The sequence below is a fragment of the Bison bison genome, unplaced genomic scaffold, assembly GCF_000754665.1.
Source record: "Bison bison bison isolate TAMUID 2011002044 unplaced genomic scaffold, Bison_UMD1.0 scf7180017864145, whole genome shotgun sequence".
NCBI lineage: Eukaryota > Metazoa > Chordata > Mammalia > Artiodactyla > Bovidae > Bison > Bison bison.
Genome location: NW_011494717.1, coordinates 2,569,786 through 2,590,365, shown reverse-complemented (window position 1 = coordinate 2,590,365; position 20,580 = coordinate 2,569,786). Strand labels below are relative to the sequence as shown.

The following is a 20,580-nucleotide window of genomic DNA, read 5'->3' as shown; positions in this document are numbered from 1 at the left end:
TCTGTTCTTTTTAATAGTGCCATTATTTGTTACAATGACCAAAACCCATGTGATAGCAGCTTCGAAAGAAGCATTTTATATCTGGCAATATCGTGTGGCAAAGAAGCTTACAGCATTGGAAATTAATCAGATCACCCGGTCTCGAAAAGAAGGGAGAGAAAGGTATATCTTTTAGTGCACATTTTTTAGTGGCTCAGCCATATCACATTTAAATCAGACATAGCTATTTATAAATTGTCATGCTTGAGAACCATAAATTGTTTTGATTACTAGAAATAATATTTTTCCATTAATCTGAATATCTTTCAGATTTGTGTGTTTAAATTTTTTAAATTAGTTTTACTTCTGGCTGTACTGTGTCTTTGTTGCTGTACTCAGGCTTTCTCTATTCGCGGCAAACAGGGGCTACTCTAACTGCAGGGCATGGGTTCTCATTGCGGTGGCTTCTTTTGTTGTGGAGCACAGGCTCTCGGACGTGGGGACTCAGTAGTTGTGGCTCACGGGCTTAGTTGCCCTGTGGTACGTGGGATCTTCCTGGAACAGGGATCAAACCGGTGTCCACTGCATTGGCAGGTAGATTCTTAACCACCGGACCACCAGGGAAGCCCTATGTGTTTAAAGAGAAGTAGCATGTGGTATAATAAAAAAAAAGCCTTTAGAGATAAAGACCGGAAGCCTATGTTTTTATAAGGAATGGCTATTCTCACTCATCTACTCTCATCATATTACAGTTGTTAATGCTACAGTGAAACGTGATTATTCAATTGAAATCTAAATGTCTAACCAAAACTTCATTCCTAGGGTTAGTGGTAGAAGTTTTTCCAAGAAAGTGGGATGATTCTATTGTCATAATCATCACAGGAGAGGCAGGTCCTTAGACACAGATATGGAGAAAGTCTATAGGTGGGCAGAACTGGTCCCTCACCTTCTTTCTCCTGCCCTGGATTCCAGGGGCTTGGGGGTTGAAACTATTTCTTAGAAGTGGGGGTAAAGACGACTCTACCACATGGAGAAATTAGGAGCCCTGATGGAGGGATTCTTTGTAGTAAGTATTGCAGTGCATTTACTGTGTTTTGTAAGTTACATGGTCTCTGTTAGTGATATTCCATGTCTGTTGCTCTGTTGTTGTTATCCTGAGCCTTTAAGCAAAGCATTTGGTTGAGTAATTTTAACCTGATGATTCTTAATGAAGGCACAGGCCTGTGTTGTTGTTGGTGGGCAGCGAGCAGACTTTTCAGAAATCTCAGGTTGCTTTTTTCAAATCATTTTCCTTCAGACATACTTGAGATCTTAATGCAGTCTTCCCTTCCTTTTATGACTCATTTGTGTACTAAGGTAGGCGATACAACCCCAGTAAAAGTATTTTGGATATGTGAATTCATGTGGAAGCAGAAAAAAAAAACCAAAACAGTTGAAAGAGAGTCCGTGTTGTCTTCTCGGTAGTCCTGAGAGACTCAATGCAAATAACTTCTGGCCTCTTTGAGGAGAGCACGTGGTAGACATAGCAGTAATAATGAGAGACCTGCAGTTTGTGGGGAGAAGGTAGATCTTAGGACAAGGTTGGGGAAGAAAAGTCTAGCCTCTCCACGGAGTGAGTGTCCTCCGTGAATGAGCTAAAGCGATTCCGGCTTTTGTTTAAATAAAGAAGGCATCATTTCCTTATATTTCTGTCTGGAATATAATTGCTAGTTTTAATGACTTTGGACCAGTTATCTCTGAACTTCAGTTTCGTCATCTGTAAAATACAGCTGGCGATGGTGATAAGAGCCAGCATTGATTGAGTACTTCTTGTTACTTCTTGCGTGCCAGATACTGGTGCATCTTGTCAGTACTCATATTATTCCTGTTTCACAGGAAACAGACAGAGGTACCCAGCTGGTAAGCAGAGATGGGACATCCTGCCAGGTCTATCTGGCTCTGAGCCCCTTGACTCAAGATTAGCCTTTCTTGTAGTACCCTACTTGTTCTAATAAAGGGATTTGGGTCAGGTGATCTGTTGAGAGACCTCCTATTCTAATCTTTGACTTTTACTTTATGACAACTAAGTAGAGTTATTAACTGTATGTACTTAATGGAAATGTATTAAAAAGTAGAAATACGGTTATCTCTAAACTGGTATACCTTTCTGTGTTTCATGCAGTTCTGTCACCTGTATTTATTTAACATTCAATCTCCTTATTATATTGATGAAAATACAAATGTGACTTCAATTTAGCAGTGATAAAATTTAATGATATTTTAAAAGTAGAAAATGGCTTAATTTCCCGTGATTATATTACAGCTACAATGTCTCAAACCCCTTTTTATGGATCAGGCTCTGTACATGTGTGCTTTACAAACATCATTTAATTTATGCCTCTCAAAAGTCCTGCAAAGGGCAAATTGTTAGCCTTCTTTTACAGATAAAGAAATTGAGGCTCAGAGAAGTTAAATAATTTGCACAGGGCCTCAGAGCTACTCAGTGATGAGGTATCTCTGTTCCTCCATTCATTTTAATGTTTTTTTCAGCAGACGTTATGGAGCGCCTGACGGTGTGTGGCAGGCACTAGAGATGTAGTTTTTGCCTCTAGGAAAATCACTGCCTAGTGGGAAAAGCAAGTAAGCTAGCTGTGATACTGTGGTGTGAGTAAGTGTTACAGTAAAGGTATCCAAGAGACAGTACACCTGAGGTGGTGCCTCTTTATAACACAGGAAGCTCAGGGGAAGGTTCTTTTCTTCAGAACAAAAATCCCATTAACGAGAGCTTCCCAAATACACTTAAGTTTTACTTTTATTAAGCGTATCGATAAAAAGGAAATTACGGAGAAACAACAGAGACACTTGGTGCTTTAGAAGTTGTTCCTGACAAATGTTCCTTGGGAGAGCAAGGGAAAATATCTTTTGCGGCTTATTGAAATTCATTGGAAATCTGTGATTCTATGTCCAGGTATAGTTTTGGCCCAGCTTCCAGGAACATGGCACTTGCATAACTAGTAAACACGTGGTCGGTAGTTTCTGCCTTTATAAGGTTGAGCTGTGTCGAGAACTCTTTAAAATAATCAGGACATTAATATTAAATAACAGTATTCATTGGTGTCATCCAATCCTTTAATTGTTCTAGAGATCATGAAATAGTATAAACCTTACTTACACTGTCATTGAAATTTGAATTTTTTTTTTCCAGAATTTATCATGTTGATGATACTCCTTCTGGATCATTGGATGGTGTGCTTGATTATAGTAAAGCCATTCAAGTAGGTGATTTTATTAGTGCCAGCAAATGTTAATATCCATAGATTTGTAAATACTGTGATTTTATTTTGAGACATGAAAAAATTTATTTCCAGTGAATAGCACATTAGTTGAGTAATTTTTTAAAAAACTTCTATTCTGATCCAACTTGTTCTAGATCTGCTATGTTTTCTTCTTTTGATTAAAAAAAATTTTTTATTTTGACACAATCTTAGGCTCATAGGAAGTTGTAAAAATAGCACGTAAAACCGCTTTACCCAGCTTCCCACGTGGTGACGTCTTATGTAATGGTAGTGTAATATCAAAATCAGGAAACTGACATTGGTAATGATGCGGTGAACTAGACTACAACTCAATTCCTTATTCAGTTTTCACTAGTTTTTACGTGTAGTTTTGTGTAACTTTATCACCATAAAGGAACTTGCCTAATGCTACTTCTTCATTTTTATACTCACTCTCCACCCCCATCCTTGTCCCCTGGCAATCACTAATCTGTTTCCATCTCTATAGTTTTATCACTCTGAGAATGTCTTATGAAGAGAATCATATAGCATGTCACCTTTTGAGAATGGCTTTTTCTTTTCTTTTTAAAGATCCATCCAGGTTGTAACAGTGCCATACCATTTACCCCTTCTTTATTTTGGCATATGCTGGTCCTCATGCTAAACGTTCATCTTTTACGACTAAGCTCAAGTGTTTGCCTCTCCTCCCATTTTGGTGTAAGTTTAGGCTCCTCCCTCTGTGTTCTCGTAACTCTCATGTTTACCTCTACTCTGATCACACTGTACTGTTGTTAGGCGCTGGGTCCAGTGTTCCCCACTAGACTTTTGAGTAATCCCTGAGGGCAAAGATTACATCCAAGTATCTCCAGTGCTTCAATGTCTGTCACAGAGTAGGTGCTCAGTAAGTAAATAGTGGTTAAGTTAATAAATATATAGCTGAAGTATTCTTCTTAGTGAATTGCATACCACCTTATACCAGATCAGTCATTCAATAAATGTTTAATAAAGAGTAACATTGATTTATTTTAGGGCACAAGGGATCCGATTTGTGCCATAACTGCATCTGATAAGACGTTGATTGTGGTAAGTGGTTAAAAAAAACTTATTCTATGAACAGTAATCTTTTAAGTGGTGAGAACAGGGCAAAGCAATATGTTTTGGATTTGAATCTCATCTTGTGGGCACCTCAAGTTTTACTAGGTCCAACAAAAGAAATAAAGTTTTAAAGATTGCCTCACAAATTGTTAATCATTTGCAAAAAATAACTGTGAAAGTAGTAGACTCGTGGCCAGCCGGGGAGAGTCTGTCACTGGGTTGAAGGAGCCCTGTAAAGATTGGCCAACGTGCAATAGATTGGATGGTGGCAGTAGGTCTTGGAAAGTTTCCTCTCTATGTAGCCTGCTTTGTTGTGTACTAGAGAAAGTGCTTTGGCTCAGCTGTTTTCGTAAGACTTAGAATGAAGAGGTAGTGTGTTTGCTAGCCAATAAAGTAAAGAAGTCTGTGGCAAATTTTTGCTGAATTTTTCAAATAAAATCAGTGTATCAATGTTATAGTGTCTCTTCTTGAGCTCTGATATTTGAAAATAGTGATTTTAGAAATAAATGCTGAATATAGTCAAGCTGGTAGAGTCATTAAATTTGAATTATGTAAATAGATCCTTGAGTGTGTATATTCCAGTTCTAGTTACATTCTTTAGACATTAGCTAAGCTTATGGGGGGAAAATCTTAAGAACATAGTGTTCATTTTTCTCACCAAATGAATTTGGTGTATGTTTTAAGCAGTTTGTCTTACAGTCAGCTCTGTGGAGAGTCTTTTCTTTTTATATTCTTTGTTACATAGCACGTTTTTCGGTTGTGTTGTGATTCTGACATTTGCAGGAAAAAATAAAAAGAAAATGCAAGTCAGATCAACCATAGAAGTGGACTTAATTCCTAAATGAGAGAGTCTCCCTATAAGAAACACTCAGACAGTTTTAATACCAGCAAAAATTTTAGTGGTAAAAATACCTTCTGCATTGAAAACTTTCCACTGTTGAAATATAAAGAGCTTTTAAAACCATGACGTTTTCAAACTCAGAGTCATAGGACCTACTTTTTCAAAAACAAAATCTGATTGCATACTTCAGTATATTAAATCTTTTAAAGCCTGTACCTGTCTTTTGCACATTAAAAAAAATATCTGCCCTCGTTACCAGTCCCTTGCCCTTCCCAGTCTTCCTGACAGGCCCTCTGCAGAAGCATGCTCAGAGGAGACAGCTGCTCCTGGCAGAAAGGGAGAGGGAATAGTGGGCTGAGGGTAGCCTCCTGTTTTTTCTCATTGCCATGGCCCAGGCACGGTAGGATTTCAGTCTGTTGCTCTGTTGATTTGTCAGCCTTAAGGCTTGCAGAGTTGCATGGAAACTTACCTTCTGTTCTGTGTTTAAACACATTGAAATAGTACTCACTGTATCACTGCTTTCTGATCATCACCTTTTGCCACGATCTGGTATCATATAGATGGCTACAGGATGACAACATAGACTTTCAGTGACAACTGTATTTGTATGGTGGTCTTATATTTATTTTTCATGTATATGAAATTTAGTTCAGTAGGTGCTGTATATGTTAGCTTTCAATGTACCCTGAATATTAACCTAGACAATTGTAAATAACCCTAGATATGTCTTCCATCTGATATAAGACTTTGTGTATTAAAAAGAACTAGGTTTCTGACTTTTTTTTCTTGGATATTACATGAAAAACATTAGATCATCTTTGGCCACTTTAAAAAGGTTTTAATTAAATTAGGAGGTAAATATGTACTCAGAACATGATCAGTATCAGAATTGAGAATTCACTGTGACACTACCACTTTGGATTTGAAGCAAATGTATGAACATATAGAGAGACCTGTAGTTGTAATTTAAAGTTATTATGGTAAATAGGCTTTAGTAATCAAAAATATTTTCTGTAGAGTCGTGAATCTGGCACCTTTCAGAGATACAGTCTTCCTAACGTTGGTTTGATTCAAAAATACTCCCTTAATTGTCAAGCCTACCAATTATCCTTGAATTGCAACTCTAGGTAAGTCTGAAAACTTTCCATAGGTAGACTGTCATCCACTGGGATTGTTGTATTTATGTAACAAATGCAAAGACCTGTGTTTGTGTTCAACTTGTATAGTCCAGTGTGGTTTTACTATACTATATTTGTATTTAAATATTATATTTATTAGGAATATATATACACACACATATATATATATATTATATGTTTTTCTCGAATTGGGCAAAGATGTTTTTCTCTAATTGGGCAAAATATAGAAATTCTACTGTAATATTTTAGGTTATTTGCATACCAGTTGCTTTAGTCCCTTGGATACTTTTTTCTCTCAAGGAAGCAAAATGGAAATGTTTGTTTCAAGTTAATTATTTAAAGCCATTTCTACCTTCTTCCTGGGTTCTGGTGAAGTTGTTTTGAAGAATGGTGACAGGTAATTATATTCATGAATGCGAGATTACTGTTTCTCCCCCTCCTCCAATTTCATTACTTGTAGCCGCCTTGCTGTCATCGACATCTTAGGAGTTCTAACCTTCTTTGACTTGGATGCTCGAGTGACAGACAACACAGGACAGCAAGTCGTTGGCGAGTTGTTAAAACTGGAGCGAAAAGATGTCTGGGATATGAAGTGGGCCAAAGATAATCCTGATTTGTTTGCAGTGATGGAGAAGACAAGAATGTATGTTTTCAGAAACTTGGATCCTGAGGTAAAACCAAGAAACAAGCATTAATGGTACATAAATAATGAGCCAAAAACCAAAACCTGGACATTTCTCCTTTGTTTCTTCAAGAAATTTCTTAGTGTTGGCTGCATGAATTCTGAAAATAAATAGGAACATTTCTGTGGAACTCAAAAATATTTGGTCTTAAGTGGGATTAATATTTATCTTTTAAATATTCTCTACTTTCACTGAAAGGTACTTTCTAAGCATTTATCTGTTCTATTTAAAAGATGGAACCATGGTCACTAACTGTATAGTCTTTATTTCTTCCCTTGCCAAAGTTTAAAAAAAAAAGAGAATCTGTAGTCTTATTTACCAAAGTTGCTTAAGGCAACCTAACCAAAAAGTGGTTGTGAAATTCCTTTGCCCTTTCATTCTATTTTGTCTGTTCTGTGCCTACGTTTGTCTCATTTATATTTACATGAACTTTATCAGCCAGTAATCCATGTTCTTTTCTCATCCTGATAATCTTGTGGACGATGACTAATAATCTCCTCTCTCTGGTGTGTCAGAATGTTCCTTTCTCACTGATTTTTAAAGTTATATTTTTTGTTTTCTACTTGTGACTCACATCAACTGATTTTTAGGCACTGAATTTTCCTGTCAGTCTGCTCTGTAATTCTTAGCTATTGTGTTTGGGAATTCAAAATTTGAGTGGTAGCCTAAACAAAACATAATTAAGAAGATAAATCTTTTAAACAATTTTTGAATTATCTGTGGATTTTCAATTTGAAATTTTCAGTACTCCTATTGTACTCCTCTAGTTGGAGAAGGCAGTGGCACCCCACTCCAGCACTCTTGCCTGGCAAATTCCATGGACGGAGGAGCCTGGTGGGCTGCAGTCCAGGGGGTCGCTAGGAGTTGGACACGACTAAGCGACTTCACTTTCACTTTTCACTTTCATGCATTGGAGAAGGAAATGGCAACCCACTCCAGTGTTCTTGCCTGGAGAATCCCAGGGACGGGGAGCCTGGTGGGCTGCCGCCTATGGGGTCGCACAGAGTCAGACACTACTGAAGTGACTTAGCAGCAGCGGAAGCAGTGGAAATAATAAGAGATGACTTGATACGTGCTTTGTGGCAGTAACGGATGTTTGTTTGGACCTGTAGTTTCCTTCTTGGGAAAAAATTACATGCTGGGGCCTCTGAGCTACTGAAGATCTTCTGTAATAATTTATTTAGTGGTAAACTATTTGCCCTTTTATTTATTTTTTTTAATTTTTATTTTATTTTTTAACTTTACAAATATTGTATTGTTTTTGCCATATATCAAAATGAATCCGCCACAGGTATACATGTGTTCCCCATCCCGAACCCTCCTCCCTCCTCCCTCCCCATACCATCCCTCATTATTTTCAGTTTTAATATCCTAAATTATATCCTTATTTGAGTCCTACTCAGGATCTTTGGGTTGGCCAATGACCTGATGTAAATTGCCCTCAAAGGCTTTGTTAAAGCTTTTAGGTGTCTTATGAAGTCACTTAGTCATGACCGACTTTTTATGACCCCATGGACTGTAGCCTACCAGCCTCCTCCTACCATGGGATTTTCTAGGCAAGAGTACTAGAGTGGGTTCCATTTCCTTCTCCAGGGGATCTTTGCAACCCAGGGATTGAACCCGAGTCTCCTGCATTTCACACAGACGCTTTACTGTCTGAGCCACCAGGGAAGCCAGGTGTCTTATGGATCTTTGTAATTTTTAGACCCTGAGTAATGGCTCAAAGGGCTTCCCTGGTGGCTCAGATGGTAAAGAATCACCTGCAATGCAGGAGACCCAGGTTCAGTCCCTGGGTGCAGAAGATTCCCTGGAGAAGGGAATGGCAACCTACTCCAGTATTCTTGCCTGGAGAATTCCAAGGACAGAGGAGCCTGGCAGGCTCACAAAGAGTCGGACACGACTGAGCAGTTACCACCACCAGTGGCTCAAAGGAAGGGCATTGCCTTTAACCTGTATAAGCCCAGCTGTCTTTCAAAGGTTTAAAGAAAACTTGACCTTTCCTAGAAACAAGTGTGGAAGTTTGGCAGGTAACCATGGGATAAACTTGAGGATGGAAGTGAAATACTTTTTGAATGTGAGGGTCCTTTATCCATTGTTGGCCCCGCTTACACTGATTTTGAAATCATGTGCCTGGAGAAGTGAGAGGATTATGCCTGGCTGTTTATGATGTGTGTGCAGCACACATGGTGAGTCCAGGACCAGGGCAAATCTTTGCTTAGTGGAAAGTGTTTCTTAAGTAGTTTCAAAAGAACAACCTTTTATTTATTTATTTTTGGAGTTTGTTGTCTGGCTTGGCAAGTATTTCAGTTTTCTGTTAGATTCAGAGGTAGGTGAATTTCTTAAAGACTTAACCACTGACTGAATTTCTTTATAAACCATGCTAAGCTGTTGTTTTCATTCATGAGAACACTGGCTGGCTGTGGTCCCTGTTTGGTCAGTTATCCTGCTTGCCATGCCTCTAGCACATGAGGACATACTCTTCAAAACTGGACTTACTAGAACTCCTTTAGGACATCGTATTCTGTCCTAAAGGGACAAAGGGTCTTCCTATGCCATCCTGATCCTGCCTGATCACTCTCCTTACCTTTCTGTTTCTCCTGTCCTCTTTGTTTTTGGTATTATTTTTTATCCACAGATCATCTTTTATGACTTTATCTTTTGTCTGCCTTGCTTTGTTGAATTATCCAGCTAGAAATAAAAAATTTTCTAGTGATGAACCTTTTTATACAGGTATACTTGGTTTACATGTAGTACCAAAAGAAAGCCTCTAAAAGGTTCCTATAGTCTATAAGGAATATTTCACCATGTGTGCTTTTTTGTGAGTTAAACTTTGTTCCGATTCTTTCTGTTCATAAAAGCATACTATTTGCCTTTATGTAATATGATTTTTTGAGGAAGTGTAGGGATTTTATAAAGTTTTCTCATATAATTTTAATCAATTTCTACTTTTTAAAGAAAATATATATTTTAAAACCTAATAAACATATATAATATGCCTGCAAGAGCCTCAGTATTAAACTTAGACATATTAAGTGCAAACTAAGTATGATTCAATATTTACTTATTTTCATCTTTTTAGTGTCTTCCTATTATTATAGTTTTTAAGTTTCTATTATATATGAAGCACTAACTTTCAGAGTTATAAATCTGATACATTATTGCATTTGGATTTTAGGTTACTTTCTATTTCTTTATGACTTTACACATATATTTTGAAAAATTTCATTCTTGAGTTATTTTCATTATCAGACATTATCCTATTCTTTTTGCAGTGTTCTTGGAGGTATTAGGTATATTGGGAGTTTATTTTTTTTTAATATAATATTTATACCTATTTTTTCCACTAGGGGTTTAGGACAGCTACTTTACATTATAATATGCATTTGCTCTACTTTATTTCTACAAGCCTGTATAGCACTAGGACAAGAAAGAGACATATAGCAGGTTCATGTATTTCCATGTTGGCAAATTAAATCTCATATAGGAAATGAATCTATCAACAATACCCTCGGGCTAATGTTACAGAGAACATACTTTTCATGGTATGAGACTTCTTTGATATATATATATAAATATATATATATATACACACATATATATATATACTTAGATACAAATTTCATTAAGAACTAAATTTAATGTTACATGGAATGAATGAGAATTATCAAACCGTATAAACCATCTTTGGATTAATTCAGAAGCTGATGCTGGTATTCCCCATTAGGGAATTAATACTGCTTATGTGAGGTGTGATCATCATCATATGGCTATGTAAGAGAACATCCTTATGTTTTAGAGATACATACTGAAATAGGAGTGAAAGTCATGATGTCTCTAGATTTACTTTACTTTAAAATACTTTAGCCAAAAAATTGACAGACGTATATCTCCAAACTGTTAATATTTATATGATAGGTATGTGGGTGTTAATGACATTTTCTCTACTTTTTTGTTTTGAGAATTTTTATAATAAAATTTAAACTCATGATAAGTCAAAGAAGGAAAATTTTATACTTTTAAACGTAACATTTGTTTTTGTCTTTAAAGGAACCCATTCAGACTTCTGGATATATCTGTAACTTTGAGGATTTAGAAATTAAATCTGTCCTTTTGGATGAGATATTAAAGGTACTTCTTATTAAAAAAACAGTTACATTTCTGTTGTTGGCTTGACTGGAATTCGTTTTTGTCCTGGGCAGTATGGGGTGCTGGTGAGGAGTGTGGGTTGCAGTTCCAGCCTGCTCTGTCACTCACACAACCTTTAGACAGCTTCCTTCATCTTTTAAAGTTTCATTTTCCTTTCCTGCTTGTGAGCCTGCTTTTATCTCTATAAAATGTGGACAGTAATAGGACCTTTCTTACAGTATTGTTATTTTGTAAGATAATGAGTAGAAAGCAGTTAGTGGAGTGCTAGGACCAAGAGCTCAGAAAGGGTAGTTAGTTGTCATTATTTTATGTTAATAACAGAGAACACTGAAGAAATATTTGATAATTTTCTTTATAGTCTTTTTCTTGTTCTAGAATATTTGAGTAACTTTTTGTTTGGAGGTCCACCTTCCTTCCATTTTTATTTTCAGGTTTTATAAAGTAATCTTTCTAAATTCCAGATAATTTTTGAACTTCTACTTTCACCTTCATTGAACAGTCTTTGAGAATTTTTTACTCTGAGAATATATTGCAAGTTTACTTTCATCTTATTCAAAGTGTTTATTTTCCTATGTACTATGTATGTTTTTTGGAATTGGGATAGTAGATTTTAAATTTCCAGAAATGTTCCATTTGATAGCATGTTTTCATATTTTAGTCTGATAATGTAAATTGCAACTCTTTTATTGTGATCCAGTCTTTTCTGTATATGATGACCACACAAAAGCAGCAGGAATGGCTCCCACCCCAAATTTTGTTTGCATGTCAAGAGTATTAACACCACAGACATACCAAAAGTGTATGGTAAGAAGATCTTACCTACATAGTGAGGTTTTTCGGGGAGAAAGGACAGCTTTCCTAAGCTGGTTCAAAATTGATTTGCGAGCAAGGAAAGGAGACAGGCTAGGGTTTTTTGGGTAATTAGAGGGTGGGGCTAGAGTGAGGGCTCCAATAAGTAGGTAGAGATATGTGTGGTTTGAAACTCCTGTGGCACCAAAGGATGGAACACTTAACACTTTCTTATCACCTTGTCCAGATGTGAGGCAGAAGGGGAAGGAGTTGGGGTGAGGCTTAAAAGCTCTCAGCAATCAAACATCAAAAAGGAAGGTCTGAAATTCTGTTGTAATCTAGATATTTTAACGATTGCATGTTAAATTGCTTCAGTTGTGTCCGCCTCTTTGTGACCCTTTGGACTGTAACCTACCAGGCTCCTCTGTTCATGGGCTTCTCTAGGCAAGAATACTGGAGTGGGTTGCCATGCCCTCCTCCGGGGGATCTTCCCGGTTTAGGGGTTGAACCTGTGTCTCTTAGGTCTCCTGCATTGGCAAACTGTAACCAATATGTGGAAAGATAGATTTGATATGATAGATGAAATAAACAGGAAAAATTTTATAAAAGTGGCATCATTGTACAATCTACTTTTTTAGTGTTCAATTTAATTTAAACAATGCGACAGTGAATCTGAAGAAATTGTAGAACTTCAGATAATTTTTTTTTCCACCACAAATGTTGCCATTTTCTGGGTTAAGAAAGAAAACTGAAAAACTAAAGAAACTAGTGAAATTAAAAAACTACTGCTTTTAAACTACATCTTAATGTTTGATATTATTGATTGTGCACTCTAAAAGATGATGTTCTTACATTTTCTCCCTCTTTCTCGCCTTTCTTCATTAGTTATATTGTTATTTTTACTTTGTCAAGATTTAGAATGTTTACATTTTGTTTTCTAACCCTATTTTTCCAGGTGTTTTGTCTTATATTTGTTTAAATGAAAGCTACTAATCAGCCTTTTTCTGTATTTTCTCTGTGCATGAGTTCTTAATTTTGATTAATCTTTTAGTTGGCTGGATTTCATCATTACAGCATTTTTCAAGAAAGACTCATAGTTGCTGATTGTCTTGAATTCTGGAATGCTTAAAAATGATTATATTGACACTTATGAAGAATTTTTAAAACACGTATTTAAACTGGTTCAATTCAGTTCAGTTCAGTCTGTATACTTTAAAACTCTTGATACACTGGGCAGTTTGTGTATATCTTGTACTAGGCTAAAGAATCACTGCAGTACTATTGGCTGGTTTACTGGTAGGGGTTGTTAAACTGAGGGAAACCAGCTTCTCTGTGACAATTTGGTTCTCTGCCTGACTTACCACATGCAAAGCCATAAAGAAAAGAATATTGTCATATCATAGTTCCCTCTGAGGCCTTGTTGACCCAGGAAATATTTATCTGAACTGTGGCTTCCTTCAAGCATACAGTTTTAAGGAATAACATGAGTGTGGTACACCTAAAAATAATAGAATGTTATATGCCAATTATATGTCAATAAGATAGGAAAAAGAAATAACATGAGAAATTTCTTGGAGGAAGGAGTGCAGAAGAAAGGAAGGGAATTAACAGCTTTTTATGAGGTGTTTATTTGTTGTTACAACTGTACCTGATAGATATTTAGATCAGGAAGGTTCTTGGTAGATAAAATTATTTACCTAAAATTCATCTGTTCATGGATTCAGCAAATATTGTTTGGGAACAAGTAAAGACAGTTCCTGGCCTCCAGTAGAGAAGCTGGGGAGATGGACAAGAAATTCAGCAACTAAAAGAGGATTATGGAGAAGGCAATGGCACCCCACTCCAGTACTCTTGCCTGGAAAATCCCATGGATGGAGGAGCCTGGTGGGCTGTGGTCCACGGGGTCTCGAAGAGTCAGACACAACTGAGCGACTTCGCTTTCACTTTTCACTTTCATGCACTGGAGAAGTAAATGGCAACCCACTCCAGTGTTCTTGCCTGGAGAATCCCAGGAACAGTGGAGCCTGGTGGGCTGCCGTCTCTGGGGTTGCACAGAGTTGGACACGACTGAAGTGACTTAGCAGCAGTAGCAGCAGAGGAGGATTAAAGGTGCTGTGGTTCAGTCAGCAGGTATATTTCTTCAAAGGTCTGAAACAAGTGTGTGTCAGGTTGGTTCTGAGACTGAATAAGGTGAATAACACAGCTGGGCATTGTGCTCAGTGTTCGATATGGTATTATCTCATTTAATCCTCACAATGCTAGAAGGTAAATTTGATTACCATCCCATTTTTTTAGATGAAGAATTTGAGGCCTGGAGAAATCAGCTGGCTTGCCAGTGATACCCAGTTAGCAGTAGGCACAAGCATGATTTGACTCCAGGCTCTCTAGCTTCAGAGTTGGGGTGTGTAACTGTAGTGCTGGATTATGGGTATTTTCCAGAAAATTCAAAAGACCCACACATGGGAATTTCTTTTCTTCCCAGTTTTGCTCGTAATATGATGCAGTTGTTCATTTGCCTTTTTTTTTTTTTTAGACTGTAAGAAAGAAATACATACTCTAAAGGCAACTATTTGGATTTCTCTCTTTTCATCTTTACTTTTAGAATCCAGAATATCCAAATAAGGATTATATCATTAACTTTGAGATCAGGTCCCTGCGAGATAGTCGAGCACTGATCGAGAAGGTTGGAATAGAGGATGCATCTCAGTTCATCGAGGATAATCCACACCCCCGACTTTGGTATTTAAAAATAAATAAATGAAACCTCATAAAGTATCAAGTGTAAAATCTCAGCCGTTGTCCACTACTCTGATACTAGATTCCTGGTGGGAATAACTTTCATTCTTGCTCTTCTTTTTAAAATACAGAAATTTAGAGGTGGAAATAGTCAATAAAATATTAGGACTTCCCTGGTGATCCAGTGGTTAAGACTCTGCACTTCCACTTCAAGGGCCATGGGTTTGATTCTTGGTCAGGGAAGTTCTGCGTGCAGCTCAGTGCAGCAAAAAAAAAAAAAAAAAAGTTTATAAATTTGTTAAAATAATCACTTCCCACTGTGTTTCACTAGAAGCAATAGGTGTAGTAATTGAATTCTGATTCAAGACTGGTTTATCTATAGTTCACCATAGGCTTTTACTGTTTCTCTTTTTAATATAGGCGCCTGCTAGCTGAAGCAGCTCTTCAGAAATTGGATTTGCACACTGCAGAGCAAGCGTTTGTGCGTTGCAAAGATTACCAGGGCATTAAGTTTGTGAAGCGCCTTGGCAACCTGCAGAGCGAGCCCATGAAGCAGGCAGAGGTGGCTGCCTACTTCGGCCGGTTTGAGGAGGCGGAAAGGATGTATCTGGATATGGACAGAAGGTAAGTGCGGAAGGTGCAGGTCTGGACTGCTCCCAGAATCTGCATTTTTTTTTTAAACAAATGAGGATTGTAAAATGGACTAAATATATCACACCATTTCTTTTAAAAAAATAACTTCAGTTTGGATTCCAACCCAGACATTCAACATGACCTTAATTTATGCTTTGTAATTCAGGGGCAGCTTTCTTCTCTGTCTTTACGTAATGTTAATGACTGGCCATGGGAGATTTTTTTCATTTGGTAGGGGAAAAACCCATGTAACTACAGAGACCAGGGGCTTTATCATTTATTGTACCACTCGTTATTTAGGTTCTCTGTTTTGGTTTAGGTCATTATTTAATTTTCTGTTGTCAAGGAGCATGAAATGTAATTCCAAGGTATTTAGGGATTGAGTTTTACTCTTTATATGTCATTTTTCTTTATATAAACTACTGTATGAACTTCATTTCAGCTGTGAACATTATATCTAGTTTTTATTATTTGTACTTTCAGGAGATTGCTAATAATACAACTTAAGCTTTGAAAAGAAATATTAAACATGTAAACATGAAATAAGCTTGATCATGTCTAAGAAACTGATGAAAAGAAATGATTATTATTGAAGAGATTATTTTGCCAAGTAAATTGAAAGCCTAGGAGAATAAGAGGCAGAAAAGTGTTTCTTTTTTCCTGTTGCAGGTTCTCCCCATTGCCTCTTCCCTGGTCAGGCTAAATTTCTAAAATGTTTAGAGTTACCTTATCTGTCTCTTCATTGCTGTGTATTCTCAGTATCAGAGAATTGAACCTAGCACATAGCAGGCACTTGATAAATGCTTGTTGAATGAATGAATATCTTTTTTTTTTTTTGTAGAGATCTGGCTATTAGCCTGCGGCTGAAGTTGGGAGATTGGTTTAGAGTACTCCAGCTCCTGAAAACTGGATCAGGTGACGCGGATGACAGTCTCCTTGAGCAAGCCCACAATGCCATCGGAGACTACTTTGCTGATCGACAAAAGAGGTAGGTCACCTATCTGGACCCCCCATCCATTCATTCTGCACTTGAAATTGTAGCTGCCTGTGTAGAGTACTTCCCTATGAAATAATGCCAGGGAAATGAAGACCATCCTTCAGGTCGCAGAATTCACATAGCCCTAGTTACCATGGAGGAGCAAGGGATCCTTCCAGTTGTCAGGTGAGCATTGTAAGACTTTGGAATTTCAAAACTCAGAAGACGTATGCTTTAGCACTAGGTAGCTTTCTACTGTTTGTTTGCTTGTTTTGTTACAGTAGCTTATTTTCAGAAATCATTGGCTTTTATTCTGAAACTATCATTTTGATCAGTATGCTTACTTATATATGTCAATGTTTGAAAATACAACTGTGTCAGAGTAAAGCAGTATTTCTTGAGAATATTCAAAGAATATTGTAACTAAAATATGCTATGCAGTCTTTTTTTGGTTTTTCAATTTATGTGCTTCAAAGATATTTTATAACTAAAGCTGATGATTAGAATAATATTATACTAGTGCTGCCATTCTAATGAAAGGACTTTTTTGGTGAAAGTGCTTATTTATCAGGAGATTCACATTAGTTTAAAAGTTTTTCTTTTCTTTCTGTAGGTTGAATGCTATTCAGTATTATGTACAAGGCCGGAACCAGGAACGCTTAGCTGAATGTTATTATATGTTAGAAGATTATGTGGGATTGGAGAATCTTGCCAGTTCACTTCCAGAAAACCACAAGTTGCTTCCAGTAGGATATTATACATTTCAGTTTTGGGAGTTGTTAGGTTACTTTATAAAGCTTTTCTGTTATAGTGAGGAAATGTACTTTGTCATATGGAAAATTAAAAATTATAACTTCACAGTTTCTAAGACGTGAAATGATCCTTTAGTTATTAAAACAATTTTCAGTATTACAGAATGCTTCAAAATGGAGAAGGAAAAAATCAATCATATTCCTACTATTTTAACATGATTACCGTCTTGTGTGGGGCTTGTCAGTTTCATAACATTGCTTTAAAAATTAGCTGAACACATGAAATATTTACAGATGAAATATGTTTTCAGAGATTGTCTTCAGAGTGATTTGAGGTGGGTGTGGGGAGTAGTTCGTGTGTATGTATGTTTGAAATTTACTATAAGAAAAGTTTAAAAAGATAGCTAGACTTTAGTAGATTATATTAACAACAAAGAATGTAACGTTTAAAACAAGAGTGAAACTAAAGGCAGAGTTCTCTGTAACTTTGTTCTAAATTTTTTTCTTTGGGCTCTTTAAATTAATTGTTGCATAATTAATGCTGCTGCTGCTAAGTCACGTCAGTCATGTCCAACTCTGTGCGACCCCATAGACGGCAGCCTACCAGGCTCCGTCGTCCCTGGGATTCTCTAGGCAAGAACACTGCAGTGGGTTGCCATTGCCTTCTCTGGCATAATTAATGGGGAGAGAAAAACTCTGACCATTTAGATATTAAGAAATTAAAAAAAAATCCAGATAGTCTGAAAATTGGCAAGTATAGCCCAATGGGCATAATCATTTTTGTTCTGGTCCCCTCTTCCATTTTTGGCCTAGTTTCCTGAACAGAGGAATAGCCAACTTGTTTGGAACGTTGCTTAATAGAGGTATTTGAGAGCCCTGTGAGTGTGAGATTTCCCGTAAGCCTCTAGTTAATGATTAACACTGAGTATCACATCAATCCTTTAAAGGTATTTTTTACCCACTAGCTTGGGGTTTGCTTTGGGGCTTGGCATTTCTGTAAAGTAGCTACTGAAGTGAAAGAAGACAAGAGTTCGGTATCTTTAGAACCTGGTTGAAAATCAGATCTGTGCTGTGAGCCAGTGAAGCACAGATATTATAAAAGGTGATGCCTTAGCATCCTTTCTAGTTTGTACCCTCTGCCTCTATGTCCAGTTAAAAGAAATATTACTATGCTGTTTGCTGTATAGTCACTAAGTTGTGTTGTACTCTTTGTGACCCCATGGACTGTAGCCCTCCAGGCCCCTCTGTCCATGGGATTTCCCAGGCAAGAATATTGGAGTGGGTTGTCATTTCCTTCTCCAGGGGATCTTTCTGAGCAGATGCCTTAGTATCCTTTTTGGTTTGTAGCCTCTGCCCCTATGTCCATTTAAAAGAAAAATTATTGTTGCTACCAGTAATTGTAATATTCTTATGGAGTTTTATAAGTTGAAATGTAAGTGATTTCCTTGGTCTGTGAAATCTGATGGTAATGTTTTGTCCACAGGAAATAGCACAGATGTTTGTGAGAGTTGGAATGTGTGAACAAGCAGTGACTGCATTTTTGAAATGTAATCAGCCTAAGGCAGCAGTGGATACCTGTGTGCATCTCAACCAAGTAAGGAGCTGAAAGTCACCAGAGTGATGTTGTAAAGACTGTTGCCAGGACAAGGGTTGGAAAGCTTGAGACAGATTTTGTGAAAGGAGCCAGATATTTGTTTATTTGGTTGAGGACTGAGAAAATGTCAGAATTTGCATTTACCTCTTGAAGTGCTACCATTAAGGGTGACCACCTCATAACTAACTCAGTATGGGAACCAGAAAAACCCTGTGCTTTTAGTCTGGCAAGTTTTGTCTGGAAGTCATTTCACAATTTTCTGCATTTTATTAGGGTTGTGTTTTGTTTCCAAAGAAGGACCAGTTAATGGTCATTGCAAGAGGAAGGAATTGAGTTACTTTATCAATATTTATTTTGGCAAATCTATTTTCTTTTCCTTATAGAAAACATATATTTGATATTTTTAAGAGCTGGAATTTAACTAAAATGAAAATGCAGAATTGTTGAAATTGTTCACTATCAATGTATTCTTTTAAGCATTTTCTTAAAGTATTTTATAAAGCTCCATTTGCTTTATAAAAATGTTAAATCTGATAGGATATTTTCTTAACTGAAATTCCATATTTTTTTACTATAAACGTATCTTTTTCTTGCTCATAGTTTGTGCAAAATTAGAATTATAAGATTAATATGACTATAAACTTTGATTCTTTCTTTTTCAGATATGCTCCTTAAGCACATCAATCTTAGATCATTTGATTATTTTGCATGTTTAACTTCTAAAATTTATAATTCCTCTGATTTAAAAAAATTTATATACCAGTTTTAAATTTTGATATAGTGTTTATTATTAGAAATTTAAAGCTTTATTGTATGTATTTTTAGACGTATCGGACGGTAAATGCTTGGGTAATTGTATGTTGTATATATTTTCCCCAAGTGGAACAAAGCTGTTGAATTGGCTAAAAGTCATAATATGAAAGAAATTGGTTCCCTGTTAGCAAGGTATGCATCTCATTTATTGGAAAAGAATAAAATCCTTGATGCCATAGAACTCTATCGGAAAGCCAATTACTTTTATGATGCTGCCAAGCTGATGTTTAAGGTAATGTAATAATCTTGGTGAGTATTTGATTTGTTTTAGTTACCAATGTTTTCTTATATACTAAAGAATATATTTTCCATTCTTTGGAAACAAATATTTGTTATAGCAAGATCCCTCTCATTTTATTACTATCATAGTATAACTATGTATTATCTTAGTAGTATTACCTTTTACTAAAAAGGCTGTTTATTAATTTTAGCACCTTACTGATTCCTAAACAACTGTATATTTACTTAATACTGAAGTTAACAATTAGAGAATTTTCGGCTACTATAAAGTACAAGTTTCCGTAACTGGAAATTAAATCCCGTTGATAATAAATTTTCAAGTCCTTTTATTTTTATTTATTTTTTTTAATTTAATTTTATTTTTAAACTTTAAAATATTGTATTAGTTTTCCCAAATATCGAAATGAATCTGCCACAGGTATACATGTGTTCCCCATCCTGAACCCTCCTCCCTCCTCCCTCCCCATACCATCCCTCTGGGTCGTCCCAGTGCACCAGCCCCAAGCATCAAGTCCTTTTAAATGTGCAAGTTTTAAAGATGTTACACTTTTCATAGTAGGCATTTGGAGGGAACATGACTAGTATGGAATTAACGTAAGCAAATTTTACATTCTGCTCTATTCTTTTACCATTTGATTTAATGACAAAGGAAAAATTTCCTTCTGAATCATTTAAACAGATTTAAATTCCTGGAGATATACCATGGTAAAGCCATCTTATCTCTAGGTACTTGAAAATTATTAAAAAAAAAATCTGTTATATAAAATACTACCCTTTCAATGAAAGCTTTCTTCACTCTGACTTAATTATTTATCAGCATCTGTTATTTTCTAAAATTGTTTTGCAGTCTAATTCCAATGGCTAAATACTAAGGAAATAACTAATTACTTATCAGTACTAAGGAAAAGAA

The 20,580-nt window shown here is 36.4% G+C and overlaps 1 protein-coding gene across 2 annotated transcripts in view; it reads left to right on the top strand.

The window, feature by feature from the left end:
- Window positions 1–20,580, top strand: part of WDR35 (WD repeat domain 35) — a 52,070-nt gene that overhangs the window by 27,601 nt on the left and 3,889 nt on the right. Inside the window, exons 12-23 of one of the 2 annotated variants that reach the window (XM_010840520.1) lie at window positions 18–162; window positions 3,164–3,233; window positions 4,263–4,316; window positions 6,187–6,296; window positions 6,769–6,979; window positions 11,039–11,119; window positions 14,529–14,665; window positions 15,083–15,286; window positions 16,137–16,283; window positions 16,885–17,017; window positions 18,507–18,617; window positions 19,498–19,662. In XM_010840520.1, the coding sequence (XP_010838822.1) occupies window positions 18–162; window positions 3,164–3,233; window positions 4,263–4,316; window positions 6,187–6,296; window positions 6,769–6,979; window positions 11,039–11,119; window positions 14,529–14,665; window positions 15,083–15,286; window positions 16,137–16,283; window positions 16,885–17,017; window positions 18,507–18,617; window positions 19,498–19,662 (1,568 nt within the window). The remainder of the gene's footprint in view (window positions 1–17; window positions 163–3,163; window positions 3,234–4,262; window positions 4,317–6,186; window positions 6,297–6,768; window positions 6,980–11,038; window positions 11,120–14,528; window positions 14,666–15,082; window positions 15,287–16,136; window positions 16,284–16,884; window positions 17,018–18,506; window positions 18,618–19,497; window positions 19,663–20,580) is intronic. The other variant, XM_010840521.1, reaches the window with a different exon arrangement.